The 15,198-nt window shown below is 37.8% G+C and overlaps 1 protein-coding gene across 1 annotated transcript in view; it reads left to right on the top strand.

The window, feature by feature from the left end:
• The window catches only part of LOC149634491 (multidrug resistance-associated protein 1-like), a 265,543-nt gene that overhangs the window by 8,076 nt on the left and 242,269 nt on the right, over positions 1-15,198 (top strand). The window contains exons 10-16 of the mRNA XM_089851005.1: positions 19-273; positions 344-547; positions 883-1,029; positions 2,917-3,007; positions 3,154-3,524; positions 3,814-3,981; positions 4,589-4,764. Coding sequence (XP_089707131.1) covers positions 19-273; positions 344-547; positions 883-1,029; positions 2,917-3,007; positions 3,154-3,524; positions 3,814-3,981; positions 4,589-4,764 — 1,412 coding nt within the window. The remainder of the gene's footprint in view (positions 1-18; positions 274-343; positions 548-882; positions 1,030-2,916; positions 3,008-3,153; positions 3,525-3,813; positions 3,982-4,588; positions 4,765-15,198) is intronic.

Below are 15,198 nucleotides of genomic sequence, written 5' to 3'. Positions count from 1 at the left end.
GAGATTTCGTCGAAGCAGACATTTCGCTTGACGAGCAGTGATAGACGTGACTTGACAATGGGTGAAATTCTGAACACGATGTACGTCGACACGAACAGATTCCAAATTCTGTCGCCGCAACTGGGTCTCTTGTGGTCTATCCCAGTTCAATTAGTACTCTGCTTCGCCTTCATGTATCAAGAACTGGGATATTCAGCCTTTGCTGGCATCGTACCTATTGTCGTTCTTCTTCCACTGAACTATCTCAGCACCAAGAAATACAAAGAATTGCAGGTAAATGTTCTACAATGTCACGACCGGTAGAGTTTCTGTGAATGGTTTCTTTTATTATCTCGTTCATTAGATTGAGCTGATGAAGCTGAAAGACAACAGAATGAAAATGATGAGCGAAATATTGAACGGAATCCGCGTCTTGAAGTTGTACGCCTGGGAGAGATCGTTCCAGAGAATCGTTGTTGAAATTAGGAAGAAAGAAATTGCGCTCATGAAGAAACAAGGCCTATTCGAAGGAATAAACAATTTTATATCTGCTCTTATACCGGTTTTGGTACGTATGTAAAATATTTACAAGAATTGGGTGTTATTATTATGGATGAAAGGGCATAAAGGTGTAAAGATGTAAGGTCCGTAATAGTTCCTTCTCCAAGCGTTCTCACTCGAATCAATAAGGCAAATATCCCTGAAATCTCTATACTTTCGCCAGGCTCAAGAAATTCGATAATGCCATATTTCAGTGGTGAAATAAGAAAATGGGTTTAAGTTGGTTCTACTGTTGGCGGTCCTCATCTCTTTTTCTTAGACTAATCATCTTCAGGGCTTACACACTCTTTTACCTCCATATTGATTTCAAGTTGCTATACATATTTTGTTTCTAAATTTCAGATTACAACACCGTGCTTCGCCATGTACGTATTAATTGACGACGATAACGTTCTCACCTCAAGGAAAGCTTTCGTCTCCTTTCAGTTGGTGCGATTATTAGCCACGTCAATGATTTCCTTTCCGGAATTAATAAATACCCTAGTTTTGGTAAGAACGGTGTCAGGGATGGACAAAAGATAAATCTCAGAAATTGCTTCTTCTACTAGCCTAAATATATAAACTGTTTTACGATAATGAAAGATTTGAAAGTTTCTGGATTTTTTTTAATTAACTATTTGGTGTGTTTTGATACATAATTTTGAATATTATGAAAAGTATGTACGATATAACGAAACTTTCTGGTTCCTCACTTTTGTTTTTGGTTGCCATCTAATTATCGTAGCAGTCAATGCAATTCAAACTCTCACCCTATGACAGTTTTACGAACGTCATTTGAAAGAACTAAATTTTTTGGACTTAGTTTTTGTTACTAATGTTCATGTTCATTGTATCAGTTAGAGTCAGTGAATGATGGTGTGTTCTACGTGAAATTAATTATTTTATGTTTAAAATTGTTAAGGGAATTTAATGTCTTTTTCAAAAACTTTTTAACTGGGAGGATAGAGGTGTCACGTGTGATGGAGACTTCGGCTGCCCATTGAAACGCACTTACAGATTATCGGCCGTGGTTTCCCCCAGCTACTATACCACGTTCCCCCTCTGTTTTCACTATCGTTCTGGGAAATTCCTTGCTGAGCAACTAAATCCGAGCACATCGGTCATCGTCTGCTCATTTGTTTTTATTTTTGGTAAAAGCTTAAGGCATCGCGCTGCATTGTTTTAGAGCTTTAACGTAACGTTTATTATAAATAATAGTAGGCCTAAATTTTAATAACAAAATAGATCGTAGTAAAAACAGTGTTACGAGGGTTGTCGGAATGATTGTTTTACGTAAAACTGTAATAAAGGGTACGGTTTTTCCCTCCCCTAGTGACGATGACGTCCAGGAGAGGTATTACACTGGGCGTGTCTGTCTGTTTGTGTCTGTCTGTGTGTGTCTGTCTGTCTCCACGTTCGTAGTTGGCAAATGAGAGCAAATATATATGCTATCCGGAATGCGATCGCAGTTCCATTATCGTCGTTAGGATAAGATGTACGCGGCGATCGGCTAGGGTTACGAGAAACTTCTAGCCTCCCAATGGCAGGGCTTCCACCAAAGGTTCACGTAGTTGTGGGTTTACTTATCATTTATCGTGAATCAATCGCCTTATAAACCCTAAATTTCAAAAAGTTATTAAAGAGGCATACGCTTGAATTGTTGCAGGAAACACGTTTCTTAAAACGACTTTACTTATATTAAGGTAAATTACTGACGATGAAAGTAATTAATATTAATTACATTTATTCAATTATTTAAGAAAAACGTCTCGAATCGATCGGAGAGGTTTTTTTGGTTTCCCAACTTGTTTACTCTTTCCCTAAACCAAAAACTCAACTGGAAAAGTGTTTAAGATTGATGTTTGAGAGTCGAGTTTACGCCCGACCAAATTAAGAAATATAATTACGTGTTCAGTGAACTCCATCCTTGAATGGTTGAATATATTTTCTTGCGCAGCTTAAGAAGCTATTGTAGCAAGCAGGTAACTAGGTGCGCGTGAACTAATCTCCCATCCGAGAGGTCCAAACCTGAGCTCTAAGCACGGGCAAGGGGCCTGGGTAGTAGAAGTCTCCCTCGCACCTCTATCCTCAAAATCTTTACTTTGATTCGAAGGAACTTAATTGAAACTCGGGTACGACATGACACCCTTTCACCTTCTTGATCTCGACTTTTGGTTTTTAAATATTGTTTATACTTCGACTGTCCATCGTCGTACTGTCAAAGGAAGTTTTGAAATTATAGTTGGCGTCATTTAAAAACGGCAACTAATTTCCAATTTTAAAAACTTTTGTTTAAAACATTTTCAAATCAAATAATCGTACATGATTGTAACTTTTACCTTCCCTTTAGTTAAAACATCTCAAAATGATGCAAATTAACTATGAAATTTCTTTCAGACACATGTCTCGGTAAGAAGAATTGCAAACTTGCTGAATCGTGGGGAAACCAAGCATTACGTTGAGCCGACGACTAGCGACGTCCAATATGGTAAGTCAATCTTTTTTAAAAAATTTATTTGTAAAATAAGCCAATCAGCCTGAAGTCGCTTTTAGCTTGTTTGCAGAAATTTTTTCACTTCTAATTTGTCAATTTTGACCTATGTTAACCCAAATTTATTTCTATGAATATTTCAGCAATTGAGATTCAGAAGGGAACGTTCCATTGGAAACAGGAAGAGCCGGCAGCGGCGTCCCTTCAGGACATCAATTTGAAAGTGTCCCGCGGATCGTTGGTGGCCGTGGTGGGTCCAGTGGGTTGTGGCAAGTCTTCCCTCTTGTCCGCTCTGGTTTCCGAGATGCAGAAGGTGGAGGGGGAGGTAAGAGTGGCCGGGAGAGTGGGATACGTCACTCAACAACCCTGGATCCAGAACGCCTCACTTAGAGAGAACATACTCTTCGTCGACGATATGGAACAGGAAAGATACGACAACGTGATACGCGCATGCGCCCTTCAACCGTACCTTGACCAATTACCCGCTGACGATGAAACGGAGATCGGAGAAAGAGTACGTATTATCATAGACATATAATCTTGTTCTTTAAGTGTCCATCATTAGGTTTTTGGTGGAACTTTTCTTGACATTCTCCATTAGTATATTTTACGTGACTCGCGCGGTACTTTTTCACCCCTTACGCTACTGGCCAATGTTCTTATGCCTTGAAAAATAAAACGGGGCAAAAGACGAAGCACTTTTTTACAATGGTTTTTAAGGAAGGATTCTTGTATTGAAAAATTTTTATTATAAGATGATAGTTTCGTTAGTAACGTGTTCGTTTAATAATTTTACTTAATAGGGTATCAACTTGAGTGGTGGTCAGAAGCAAAGGGTCAACGTGGCCAGAGCCATTTATCGCGATGACGATGTTTATCTCTTTGATGATCCTTTGGGGGCGGTTGACTCACATGTGGCCAAACATCTCTTCAAGGAAGTCATCGGACCAAAGGGATTTCTTCGAAAAAAAGTATATAACGTTACTCTTACATTTTCTATGAAAGCGCTAAGCGTCCATCAACTAGTGTTGGATATGTCTTTTTGCTTAAATCCCGATAGTAGTTCACAATGGTGGCCCGGAAAGTAAGTAGTGTATTTTCTGTGAAATAAATTTTAGCTGACATATCGTATATACGTATTTATCTAAGCCGCATTGATTTTTATTTAAGTCCGTTCTATAATAGCGGCTCTAGCAAAGAGGAGAGAGAGATAGAAACGCGCTTTATAAAATCCGTCGAAAAATGCGAAAATAGGGGAGTAGTAAAAACAATTTTCGGTACGTTTAGTTTTAGGACGCACATCCTTTGCGCATGGGGGGATTGACCTCCTCGCCTTATCTTTGTCATCCCCTACGTCACCTGTGCGCGAGAAAGCAGCGCTCAGGCGCCGCGGTGTACCGTAGATTTACTCCCGTTTTCACCACGCATGGATCACGGCTGCCTATATACTGATTCTCTCTCCCTCTTTCTCTTCTCTTTGGCTCTAGAATCAAAATATGTCAGTATTTCGATTTTTATAGCTGCATCTGTTTGGTAGTTCCTTGCTCGCTCTACAAATAGCAATTCTATCTCTTACAGACGAGAGTTTTGGTGACGCACAACTTGAGCTTCATCCGAGAAGTGGACGAGATCTTCTTCATGAACAACGGACGAATCATCGAGAGGGGAACGTATGACGAAATCATGAGTCGTCAGGGAATGGCCAGAGATTATTTCGCGCAACACATGAGCGACGAGAATAAAGAAGAACCGTCGTGAGTAAATTTGAAGCTACGCTTCCTACCGCCAGTCAGTCGCTCGAGACGCAAGGAGAAATAAATTGTACAGTGGAAGGCTCTTAAATACAGCCTCCATGGTGTTGAGGAATGCAAAGTTAGATTTCAAGCTAAGAAAATAATTGCCACATCTACATAGATGTTTTCGTTTCGTTTTCCGTTTTTACTCCCTCCCCCACTCAATTTGACCATAGTTATGAGTAGTAAATCATTAGTAAACAGTGTCTTGATTCTTAGAAGCCCATGCTTTAGATGACATTTAACCAATACATGGTTCCATACTTGTCGGTAAGCCACGTGTGCCTTGGTTAGTGGCAAACAGTAACTGTTCTTGGTCGCGCTTCGTAGCATTGACAGAACAACTCTCCGAACAGAGGGGGTTGGTTAAAAACCTCAAAAGTCCTTATCTCCAAATGGAAATTTTATGGTCCAACCTTTGGCTAGTCCCAGCCTATCGCGCGAGCTGATCGAGACGCGGGGAGAGACAAAATGTACAGTGGAAAGCTAGCGCTTACCGCTCCTCTTAATATATTGCCTCAACTTTAATGAATCAATTCAAAAAGTTTAAAATAATAGTTATCTTCACAAACAGTATACGCCACATGGTCGGTGTCCGCAAAGAAATTCGCTCGGTTATTTTGTACAGTGCATGGTTAACTTCTGTGACTTGAAGCTTTTTTCTTATTTCCACTACGTATATGGTCGTAACCATAAAATTTCAATACTGGAGATGCTATTCGACCTTTTCGGAAGGTTTTTCTGTCTATATATGCTACGAAGCGCGACCACCGACAGGGGATGTTATCCAGTAACAAAAGGCACACTCCGACAGCTTACAGAAGCCCCCACGCTCTCGTAAATACTGTATTGAAGAGCAGTTTTTTCTAGAAGACCTGTGATAGGTTCGCGGGGGATAAAAATTGTCTCCTTTACTGATCCTCTTAAGCTTAGTTCCCACTTGACCGAAAACACGACGGAAACACTGTAAACGATCTTCCGAAGAACGCGACCGAAACAGTTTTCGGTCGAACACAATTGGTGTTCTATTTTTGACGCAGAGGCCGACGTAAAATTATTTTCATAACCAATCAAAATTCGTTTCGGGATGAAGCTTCTGTTGACGTCATAATAGGGGAGTTTTTTATCGCCGCTTTGAGGTATTTTTTCAACTCGCCAGTCGCCATTGCTACATTTGCATGCTCTGAACGTTTGTGTCTGAATTCTCTAATTGGATTTGATCGCGAATCGCTATTGCCGTGTTTGTATGCAATAAACCTTTGATTCGAATCTCTGACCTACATTTGGTAAAAGTAAGCTCCCTAATTAAGATACCATCAAGGGGAAATCAAAGGCCAATGCTTATGCTATGTTCACACTTGCACAGGAGTCGCTTGACAACTCGTTTGCACAACTAGTTTTGAAACAGACTTTATTAATAGTTCCATAAGTGAATCATATTACAGCTCCCTACTGGACGTAGGTTATGCTTTTGTAAACAGCGTTTTCTTCCAAGACATCCAAGGCCGCCATCTATAGCTCAGTTTTACAAGTATAGTTTTCCCATTAACCCGGATCTTGAGTTAGGTTAACCTACGGAAGTTCCGGTTGATGATATCGGCTGTCAGACCGCCGTCAGTGTCGTGATTAGTGAGAAGCTTATTATCGCGTTATAATTTTGATTTAGAATGGCTTATGTAACTAAAAGCAATTGTTGCATGCCCACATTAATGAGACATCTGAACACTATGTGATATTAAAAGCACTTAACCGTAATCAACTAAAAAAACGTTTTGTAAAACTGAAAAATATTGACCAGCATCTTTCGCAAACGGAAAACGTTAAAGCATTGAAAAAATTTGTCACACTTAAAAAAGGAAATCAAATTTCTATGTCGAAGCACATAACCTTTAATTAGTAATAAATCGGTCCAACTATCCCCGCTAAAAACCTTTAAATCGATCGGTGGAAGCTTAGCTCAGTGCTGTACTTGGGATACATTAAAAAATATTCTAGCATGATGAAGGCTATTTTGATAATTTGAATTCATATTAATTTCCTTTTCAACACAAGCGTTTCAGTGGCGCCGCTCGGGGGTAGGCTACAGCCTACCCGTAAATTTCAGAGGGGCCCCGAAATTAGGTTTCCATAATACTATTATTACAATATTTTGATCTAGGCCTACAGGACAATTTTCATAAGGCTGAACCTTTTGGCATTGGATAATTTACAATATTCTACAAAATGGGTTAACACACTTGTGTTAAAAGTTTTTGACTAGCCAGAAAAGTTATCTCGCTTTTTGATTTTTAGCAACATCGTATGATGTACATCTACGATTTGTTATTCTCGTAGTAGTAGTAGTGTAAAATTTTTGGTTCGTCATTGAAGGGACAGTGAATGGGAGAGGATTGTGGTGAGGTGATATTTTTCATTCTTTTTTTTTACATGGATGGGGATTGTAAGAGTAAGTTTAAGCATTGCACTTAATTGTACAAGTGAGGTTAGTGATTATGAATTGTGTTTTACGTTTTCTCGATATGTCTAAAGCTAAAGAAACGATTATTGGATTGCCTTAATATAATGGAAGGTGTTAAACTCTCCCTACCGCTCTCTTAGAATTATTGAACATTTTAAAGTAACAATTTCGCAACATTTAAGAATAAACAACTGTCAACATTTTAAGTAATAATTTGAGAATATTTTAATTATTCTTCACATTTTAAAGACTGAAAAATATTTTTATGATACAGGCATTCAAAAATTCGGTATCCCAATACTGCTAATTTATGCTTGTTAAGTTGTAAAGATCTGAAAATTCATGGCAAATTTTGGTATTGTGGTGATAGAATGGAATTTTTTCTGGTTTTTTGGGTTATTTACTGGGTTTTAGTGATCTTTTGCATGACAAAAAATATTAGGACTTCATATCATAGTTGTTTAGTGCAGAGCGTGGTTCACGTTAAGTTACCGGAATTTTTCTTTTATAAAATTATATTTTAGTTCCCGTCATAAAGATCGCTTACGGTAGTTAAATCCAAGTTAAATTATACTTCGGCTTAGTTATGAACAGGTTCGTGTTAGTGAAAGACGATTCTCTAAATTTGAAAGGAAACGAAGAAACCAAGATAAACTAGGAAATTTGCTTCTTATGTAAAAAATACCACTGAAAAACTGACTTACCTAGCGGGCCATATTTGGGGGCAGGTACCTGTCGGATGGAACAAAATATAAAGCCAAAATGGGTTATTTGAGTATAAACCTTGTTTGTTGGATGGCCTTGCCGCCAGCAGGTGATGTGTGCAGAGAAATAATTAAGTGCGGTTGCGTCAAAGGCTGTCGAGGTAATTGTAAATATCAGAAAGCGAATCTACCGTGCACTGCGCTTTGTAAATGTGGAGGGTGCCTAGAGTTGTGAAGCGCTAATTATTTAAAGAGCCATAGACTTCTCTATCTTTAAACATAATTTGTTTATAAATTTTGGAATACATTTAAACCATAGAGGATTTTACACATGAATGATTAAAAACTCTAATTATGTTGCAAAATTATGACTCTAATCATGTTGCGAAATTATGACTCTAATCATGTTGCGAAATTATGACTCTAATCATGTTGCGAAATTATGACTCTAATTATGTTGCGAAATTATGACTCTAATTATGTTGCGAAATTATGACTCTAATCATGTTGCGAAATTATGACTCTAATTATGTTGCGAAATTATGACTCTAATTATGTTGCGAAATTATGACTCTAATTATGTTGCGAAATTATGACTCTAATTATGTTGCGAAATTATGACTAATTATGGTGCGAAACTGTTACTTTAAAATGTTCAATAATTCTAAGAGAGCGGTTGGCTTTCATGTGTAAGGAGGGTTTATTTTATTGGAAGTAACTTTTTTCCTATTGTGTTTACTGCTATGAAAATCATTGGAATACATTTAAACCATACACATTTACACATACACATTTACACATGAATGATTAAAAAAATGTTTACAACTCTAATAATATTTATGGTTAAATATTTTTATTAATAATAGTAACAGGTGATACTTGGAGTTGTGCTTATACGAAATTATGCCTTTAATTATGTTGCCAAATTGTTATTTTAAAATGTTCAATAATAGCAGTTAAAAATTAAGTAATTTTTTCATTTTGTAGCGCGTAGTTTGATTTTCTATTGAAAATTTTTTTCATTCCTTACTGAGCTCCTACGAATCCGAAAGATTTTTGCTTTATACACGACCCCTACATTTTCTCTATAGCTCGAAGGCTGTGTATCTCGAGGGGTGCTACCTAAAATGATGTTAGGTGAGTTTACAATTTCACGGCCGCTTTGACGGCTTGCCACGGCTGTCACAACAGAGATACGGAATGCCTCCAATCTTTAATTGACTTAATATACTTCAAACTAACTTTATACCAAGTTTCATGCTTTCTTGAAAAAGTGCACGATTATTTCAGCTATCCTCCAGACTATTAAACACAAAAAGGTAAGAAACATTTTTAAAATCATTATTTTCTACGGTACGTTTCCGTAAGTATGGCACTTATAGAAGATTGGAAATTGTAAATGTCCTAACGAACCATAATTCAATAAGGGATCATGGGAAAGCCAAGAATCATATCATGGCGTTTTTGCCGGCAATATAAAAATTGCTTCTGGAATTCTTTTGGCAGGAAATGAATTTAGTAGAAATGAGAAAATGGCCAAATTCTGCAAAATCCAGTTGATTTCTAAAGACACATTTTACAGGTATATGCAGCTCAAAAATATCTTTTACTGTAGTAAAGATGCTCGGGATGAATGAATTAGGATATCATAATATTCCTACTATAACGTTTTTGGTGTATTTAGATACCAAAGACATGTTATTGAACCTGCAGTACAGAAGTATTGGCAGTGTCTGCAAACTGAAGTTTTCCAAGAGCTGAATGGAAAGGAATTAGTAATTGCAGGCGATGGCCGAATGGATTCTCCAGGTCATTCGGCCACTCTTTGCACTTACACTTTCGCGGATTGTCAAACTAAGAAGATAATTTCCGTTTGCAATGTTGATGTACGCGAAGCCAAAGGCAAGAGCTCCAATATGGAAATAATTGGATTTAAAAGAGCTGCCTTGGAAGTAATGGAAAAGGCTAAAAAGTATGGGGTCAAAATTGTAGAAGTGGTTAGCGATGCTCATTCAAGCATCAAAGCAGAAATGAAAAAACCTGAAAGACAGTTTCAAGACGCCATACTTTCATTAGATGTATGGCACGCTGGTAAAAACCTTAATGATTCAATGAAACGTAATCAACTAAATATGTAGGCCTGCCACGCCAAGAATTGTGCCGTACTTGCGGAATGGGCTCCGGACATTCGAAACCACCTGTGGTTCTGCAGTAGAGAATGTGATGGTGATTACGACTTGCTACTGGTAATTATATTATGAATGAGTATCAAGCATGTTTTTCAATATTTATTTCCCCTCCATAGGCTACGTTTCAAAGCTGCTTAAATCATGTCACAGACTATCATCAGTTGATGACCGATTTTGGAGCCGTTTTTGGCTGCGCTCATGAGCACCCTTTACCTGAAGCAGAGCGTACCAAGCCATGGCTTGATGAAAACTCTGCCGCGTATAAAGCGCTGGATGAAATTGTTTTCAACCCTTACTTCGTTCTAAATTTTTCATACTATGTCTCTTCAGGTAAGTTGAAAAATAGCTCATCATACTCTTTCAAAATTTAATGTCTATAAACTTTACACAATAGACACACTGGCTTCTTAGAGAGCTTTCATAACCAAATCCTAGCATACGTTTCTAAACGTAATGCATACACGAAAGTTCAATCCCCAAAAACAATTTTTACTCATGTTTGGTATCTCATTACTTATATGATTGCAGTTGGCATAGTTATTGCACTAGAATTTTATTAGCCGCAATAGACTATAACAAACATGTTGGACGGAAGCAAGCTCTTGATAGCGAAGGAAACTTAAAATACAAAGTATATTACAATAAGAAATCCAAATCATACAGTGTTGGTAAAGTTTATGAAGCAAAGGACTACAATTATATTGATAGTTTAACGGAAGCAATTTTCATTGCAAAACGTGATTTTGAGGTATGACTAATATATTGCTTAAGATTAACTAGTTTGAATTCAAAAGTCTAACACTTTTCATATTAGGGTAACGTTTCAGATCCTCTAGTTCTAGAAGATTCTGACCCTCGAAACATTTGCAAGCACATAAGCTTGTTAGAAATTCCCGAAAAACTCGAGGTTTTAGCAAATTATACATCCCGATTTGAAAAGACAAAATTAAGCCAAATTTGACAAAGTGTCAAAGTGATAGGACTCGTATATACATGACAACATAAAAAGAGCTATTGCTTATTAATCGGAACTATCAATTGTTGAATTTTATTTCGAAATTAATTCAAACACTTCAATATCCTTCGACAATTCGAGCAGCTTGATAACCCTTGCAAATACCGTCTGGTGAAGGGAATGTTCTTCTAATGCTTAGAACGCAGCACAATTCTCATAAATGGTCCTAGTCTACCATAGTCAAGTAGCGTATAATTGCGATAGGCGTGATACCTGAATTATATTACATATTAGTAACACTTACTGATAGTGTTCAAAAAAGTATTGCCAGTCATTTGAGAGTGCAGTTCAACTAAAATGCTTATATAAGTAATTACAGTTTTGTTCCATTTAGTTTGAGGTTCCAACAGATTCCGAACACGAAATGAACTCACAAATGACTGGCAACTCTGAAGATCAATTAAAGCTAAGAAACGAGAAGGAAATTTATTTAGTCACTTTAGTGAAAACTATATATAGCAGAACATAAGACGTTTTATCATTTTATGCATCTATCTATTACGTACCTAAAGTTAAGGTTTGTTGCATTTAAACCTCGTCGTTGGGCACTTTCTTTACGAAAGCGCATGGTCACGTGGAGAACTGGTCTATATAAGCAAACAAGTTCAAACATAGCTCTGGTGCTGGCACAAGGCCTTTGTCTGCAACACACATTCTCAGCAGCTGTGGGCATTGGAGCACAGTTTCCACAGACGCAGAAATTATTTTCCCCATTCGTTGGGTCTCTATCACCTGGATCTTCCTCAGCACTTACACCGCATAGGATATTTAGTGCTTCAGGTATACCTGGTGCTACTTCGAAGAAGAAACGCTCTAGTTGCTCTCGTGTGGCTTCACGCCCTAAAGTTTTAATTTGCTCCAAATTTTTTTCGGCTAATTGTTTTCCAGCAGATAGTCCTCCGGATTGGCAGGATCGTTATTCTTCTATTCAAATTCAAAATAACCAATATTAAATCTAAGAACTAAAGGAGAAACAAAACTTTCGCCTACCTTCTGAAGTTTTATAACTTTTTTCTTTTCGGGTTTTCTTGAAGAATCTTGTTTGCTAGCATTACTTTTGCTAGATTTGGTATTTTTACATCGTGGTTGGCATCCATCGGACTCTTCTATTACTTTTTCGAAATCGTCCGTATTTATTTTTGGTACCGAATCCTTGGTATTTATCAATCGTACACGACTAGTCTTTCCGCTCTTTTTGTCTACTTTCGTTTGCTTCGGCGTTGGATAATCTTCAGCAGATTCTTCACTAACGGTTGCCGGTTCAATTTCAACAGTTGGTTCCGCACCGCTATTGGCTCCGTTGAAGTTTAAAAATCCTACTCGACGAGTCTTTGCGCTTTTTTTGCTTATTTTCGTTTTCTTCGGCGGTGGATCATCTTCAGCAGATTCTTCGCAAGTGGGAGTCGATTCAGTTTCTACTATAGGTTCCGCAAAATCGTCTTCACTCAAATCATCAGAAGAATCACTCGGAAGTGTTGTGGCACCGATAAACAATCTCGATCCTACTTCGTTTTTGTCATAATCCGATGTATTGTCTACCAAATTGGTTTCGTATAATTCTTCGACAGCTGTTACTTGGAAGGTTTTCAAATTTGGACGATTTAAAGTCTAATTTTATGGTATTTTTTCCCTGCCGCAAATCGATTATAAAAGTTAGTTTGAGAGATAGGGAAAACTGGCAAGTTACGTTAACAAACAATCTAGAGCAGTGCCGTCAAGCGCGTTTTTAACCCCAAAGTTTCAATGGCCTACTAAAGAAATGGCCCGATTTGTAAGAATGCGAGTTAGCAAATTTGTTTTCACGCTATAGGATAAGCAACTTATTACTATTATTCTATATATACTCTGTTCTAGCTTCGGTTCTCAGCATTCGCAAAGCTAGAACTTTATATAACATAGCTTTGTGCCTGCTCACAAGAGACTAAAAAAATGCCGATTTTCAGGATTTAAATTTTCGAAATTTACAAAGCTACGTTACATAGAGTTCTAGCTTTGCGCGTGCTGACAATCGAAGCTAAAACAGAGTATATATCGAATCAGCTGCCGTCAGAGACAGGGAGTTGTATATCCTATATCCTGAAAACAAATTTCCACTTTCTTTATCCACCCACAGCCGACTCGATCACGCTTTTGGTTGCACACGCGTTCGATTAGCCTCAAAACGCTTATCTCACATTTTAACCCAAAAAATCAAAGGGTCACATGGCCGTTAATGAAAAGAACACACCGTTTTTTGGCCCTAATTTTGAAAATACTAGTTCAAATATCTTGAAATTTTAATGAGATATGCAAAATAAGGTTTGTTAGTTTTGTGCAAAGTTTCAAAAGTTCTTCTATAGTTTTTTCTACAAAAATTAAAACGATAATTAGCCATAATTAAAGGGCAAGCTTAGTCTTCAAACGGTTTAAATGTGTTTTTTTCGGTATCACAGGTTCGAATCTCTTGAAATTTTAGGGAGAGGCATATTAAAGGGTTTTAAATTATCGTGCACATTTAAACCGTTTGAAGACTAAGCCCTTTAATTATGGCTAATTTTCGTTTTAATTTTTTTTGCAATGAAACTATAAAAGAGAAACTTTTGAAACTTCGCGCATAAATAAAAATCCTTACTCTGCACATTTCATTAAAATTTCAAGAAATTGTTAAACGGGCTTCTTTAGAGCGTGCAGCGTAAGCGTGATGGAATGGGCTGTGATCCACCGATTTAGTGTGAAAAATCGGAAGTCGCTCCCGTTACCAAAGTTTCTACATGGATAAAGAATTAGGTGCGTGAGGAAATTTATTTTCACTCTACAGGATAGGCAACTCCCTATCTCGAAAGACAGCATATTCTATATGTACTCTGTTACAACATCGGTTTCCAGCACGCGCAATGCTAGGTGTCTATGTAACCTAGCTTTGTAAGTGCTGACAAGAGACGAAAAACTTCAGGGTCTTCAGGATTTAAAATATCCGCGAGTTTTTTTAGCTCGAGTGCACGGACCTCTAGGCCTTAGTTTCAAATACTGTGAAATTGCCTACACGTATTTGAAACTAAGGCCTAGAGGTCCATGCACTCGAGCTAAAAAACTCGCGGATATTTTAAATCCTGAAGTTTATTGTCTCTTGATAGCACGTACAAACCTACGTTACATAGAGACCTAGCTTTACGCGTGCTGACAACCGATGTTGTAACAGGGTATATACAGAATAAGCTGTCGTCCTAGATAGAGTGAAAACAAATTTCCTCACGCGCATTCTTTATCCATGGTTTCTACCTTTCGCTAAGCCTAATAGGACTTTGGACTATGACAGTAGGGGGTCATACAATTTCGAGTAATAGACGAATATTACAAACAGAGACACCAACACACGGGGGCGAGGCCGCCATTGGGATATCGTCCCTCTCGCCAAGAGGCTCCGCAACGCCAGACCAAGTCCGAGTTCACTACACGCGGCAGGCTAACTAACTCGCACCAAAATCCCTTCGATATGTTTTTTTACACCAGATATCAGATTGAAATTCAATTCACAAAAAATTCAAAAAGATTTCATTGGAAATTGCACACATTTTTACACGAGATTACACGCGGCATACACTGTTAGGAAAAAATGTTCTTCTCAGAACGAATGAGCGTTTATAAGCTTGTCCCTGTAACAGAACGGTAATTTGTTCTAGGGAGAACAAAAAAATTTCGAGCTATATTGAACGATTTTTTGGTGTTCAAAATTTAACAATGATGTTGTAATCTGAACAATTACTTCGTTGGCTCTAGAAAACGCGTTCGTTCTTCGATGAACAGTACCGTTTTTGAGTGAACATAAACTCGTTCTAAATAACATTCTCCTTCATTCTAGTTACAACCCTGCTCTGTTCTTGATAGACCACTCATATGGTCCAGCTAGCACAATAGTTTATTTATGTTGGAACACTTTTTTGTTTGGTTTGGAGCGATGCGTTATTCACTTCTGAATAATGATCTGTTCGACTTACCACACCCCTTTCTTCAAGTTATAACGCCGACTTGTTCACGATTGAACTACGGTTT

Source organism: Phalangium opilio, unplaced genomic scaffold (genome assembly GCF_054372755.1).
Source record: "Phalangium opilio isolate 3A_F unplaced genomic scaffold, DU_Popi_V2 ptg000098l_1, whole genome shotgun sequence".
In the NCBI taxonomy this organism is placed as follows: Eukaryota; Metazoa; Arthropoda; class Arachnida; order Opiliones; family Phalangiidae; genus Phalangium; species Phalangium opilio.
Note: the sequence above shows the minus strand (reverse complement) of the source record. Positions and strands in the feature narration are given on the sequence as shown.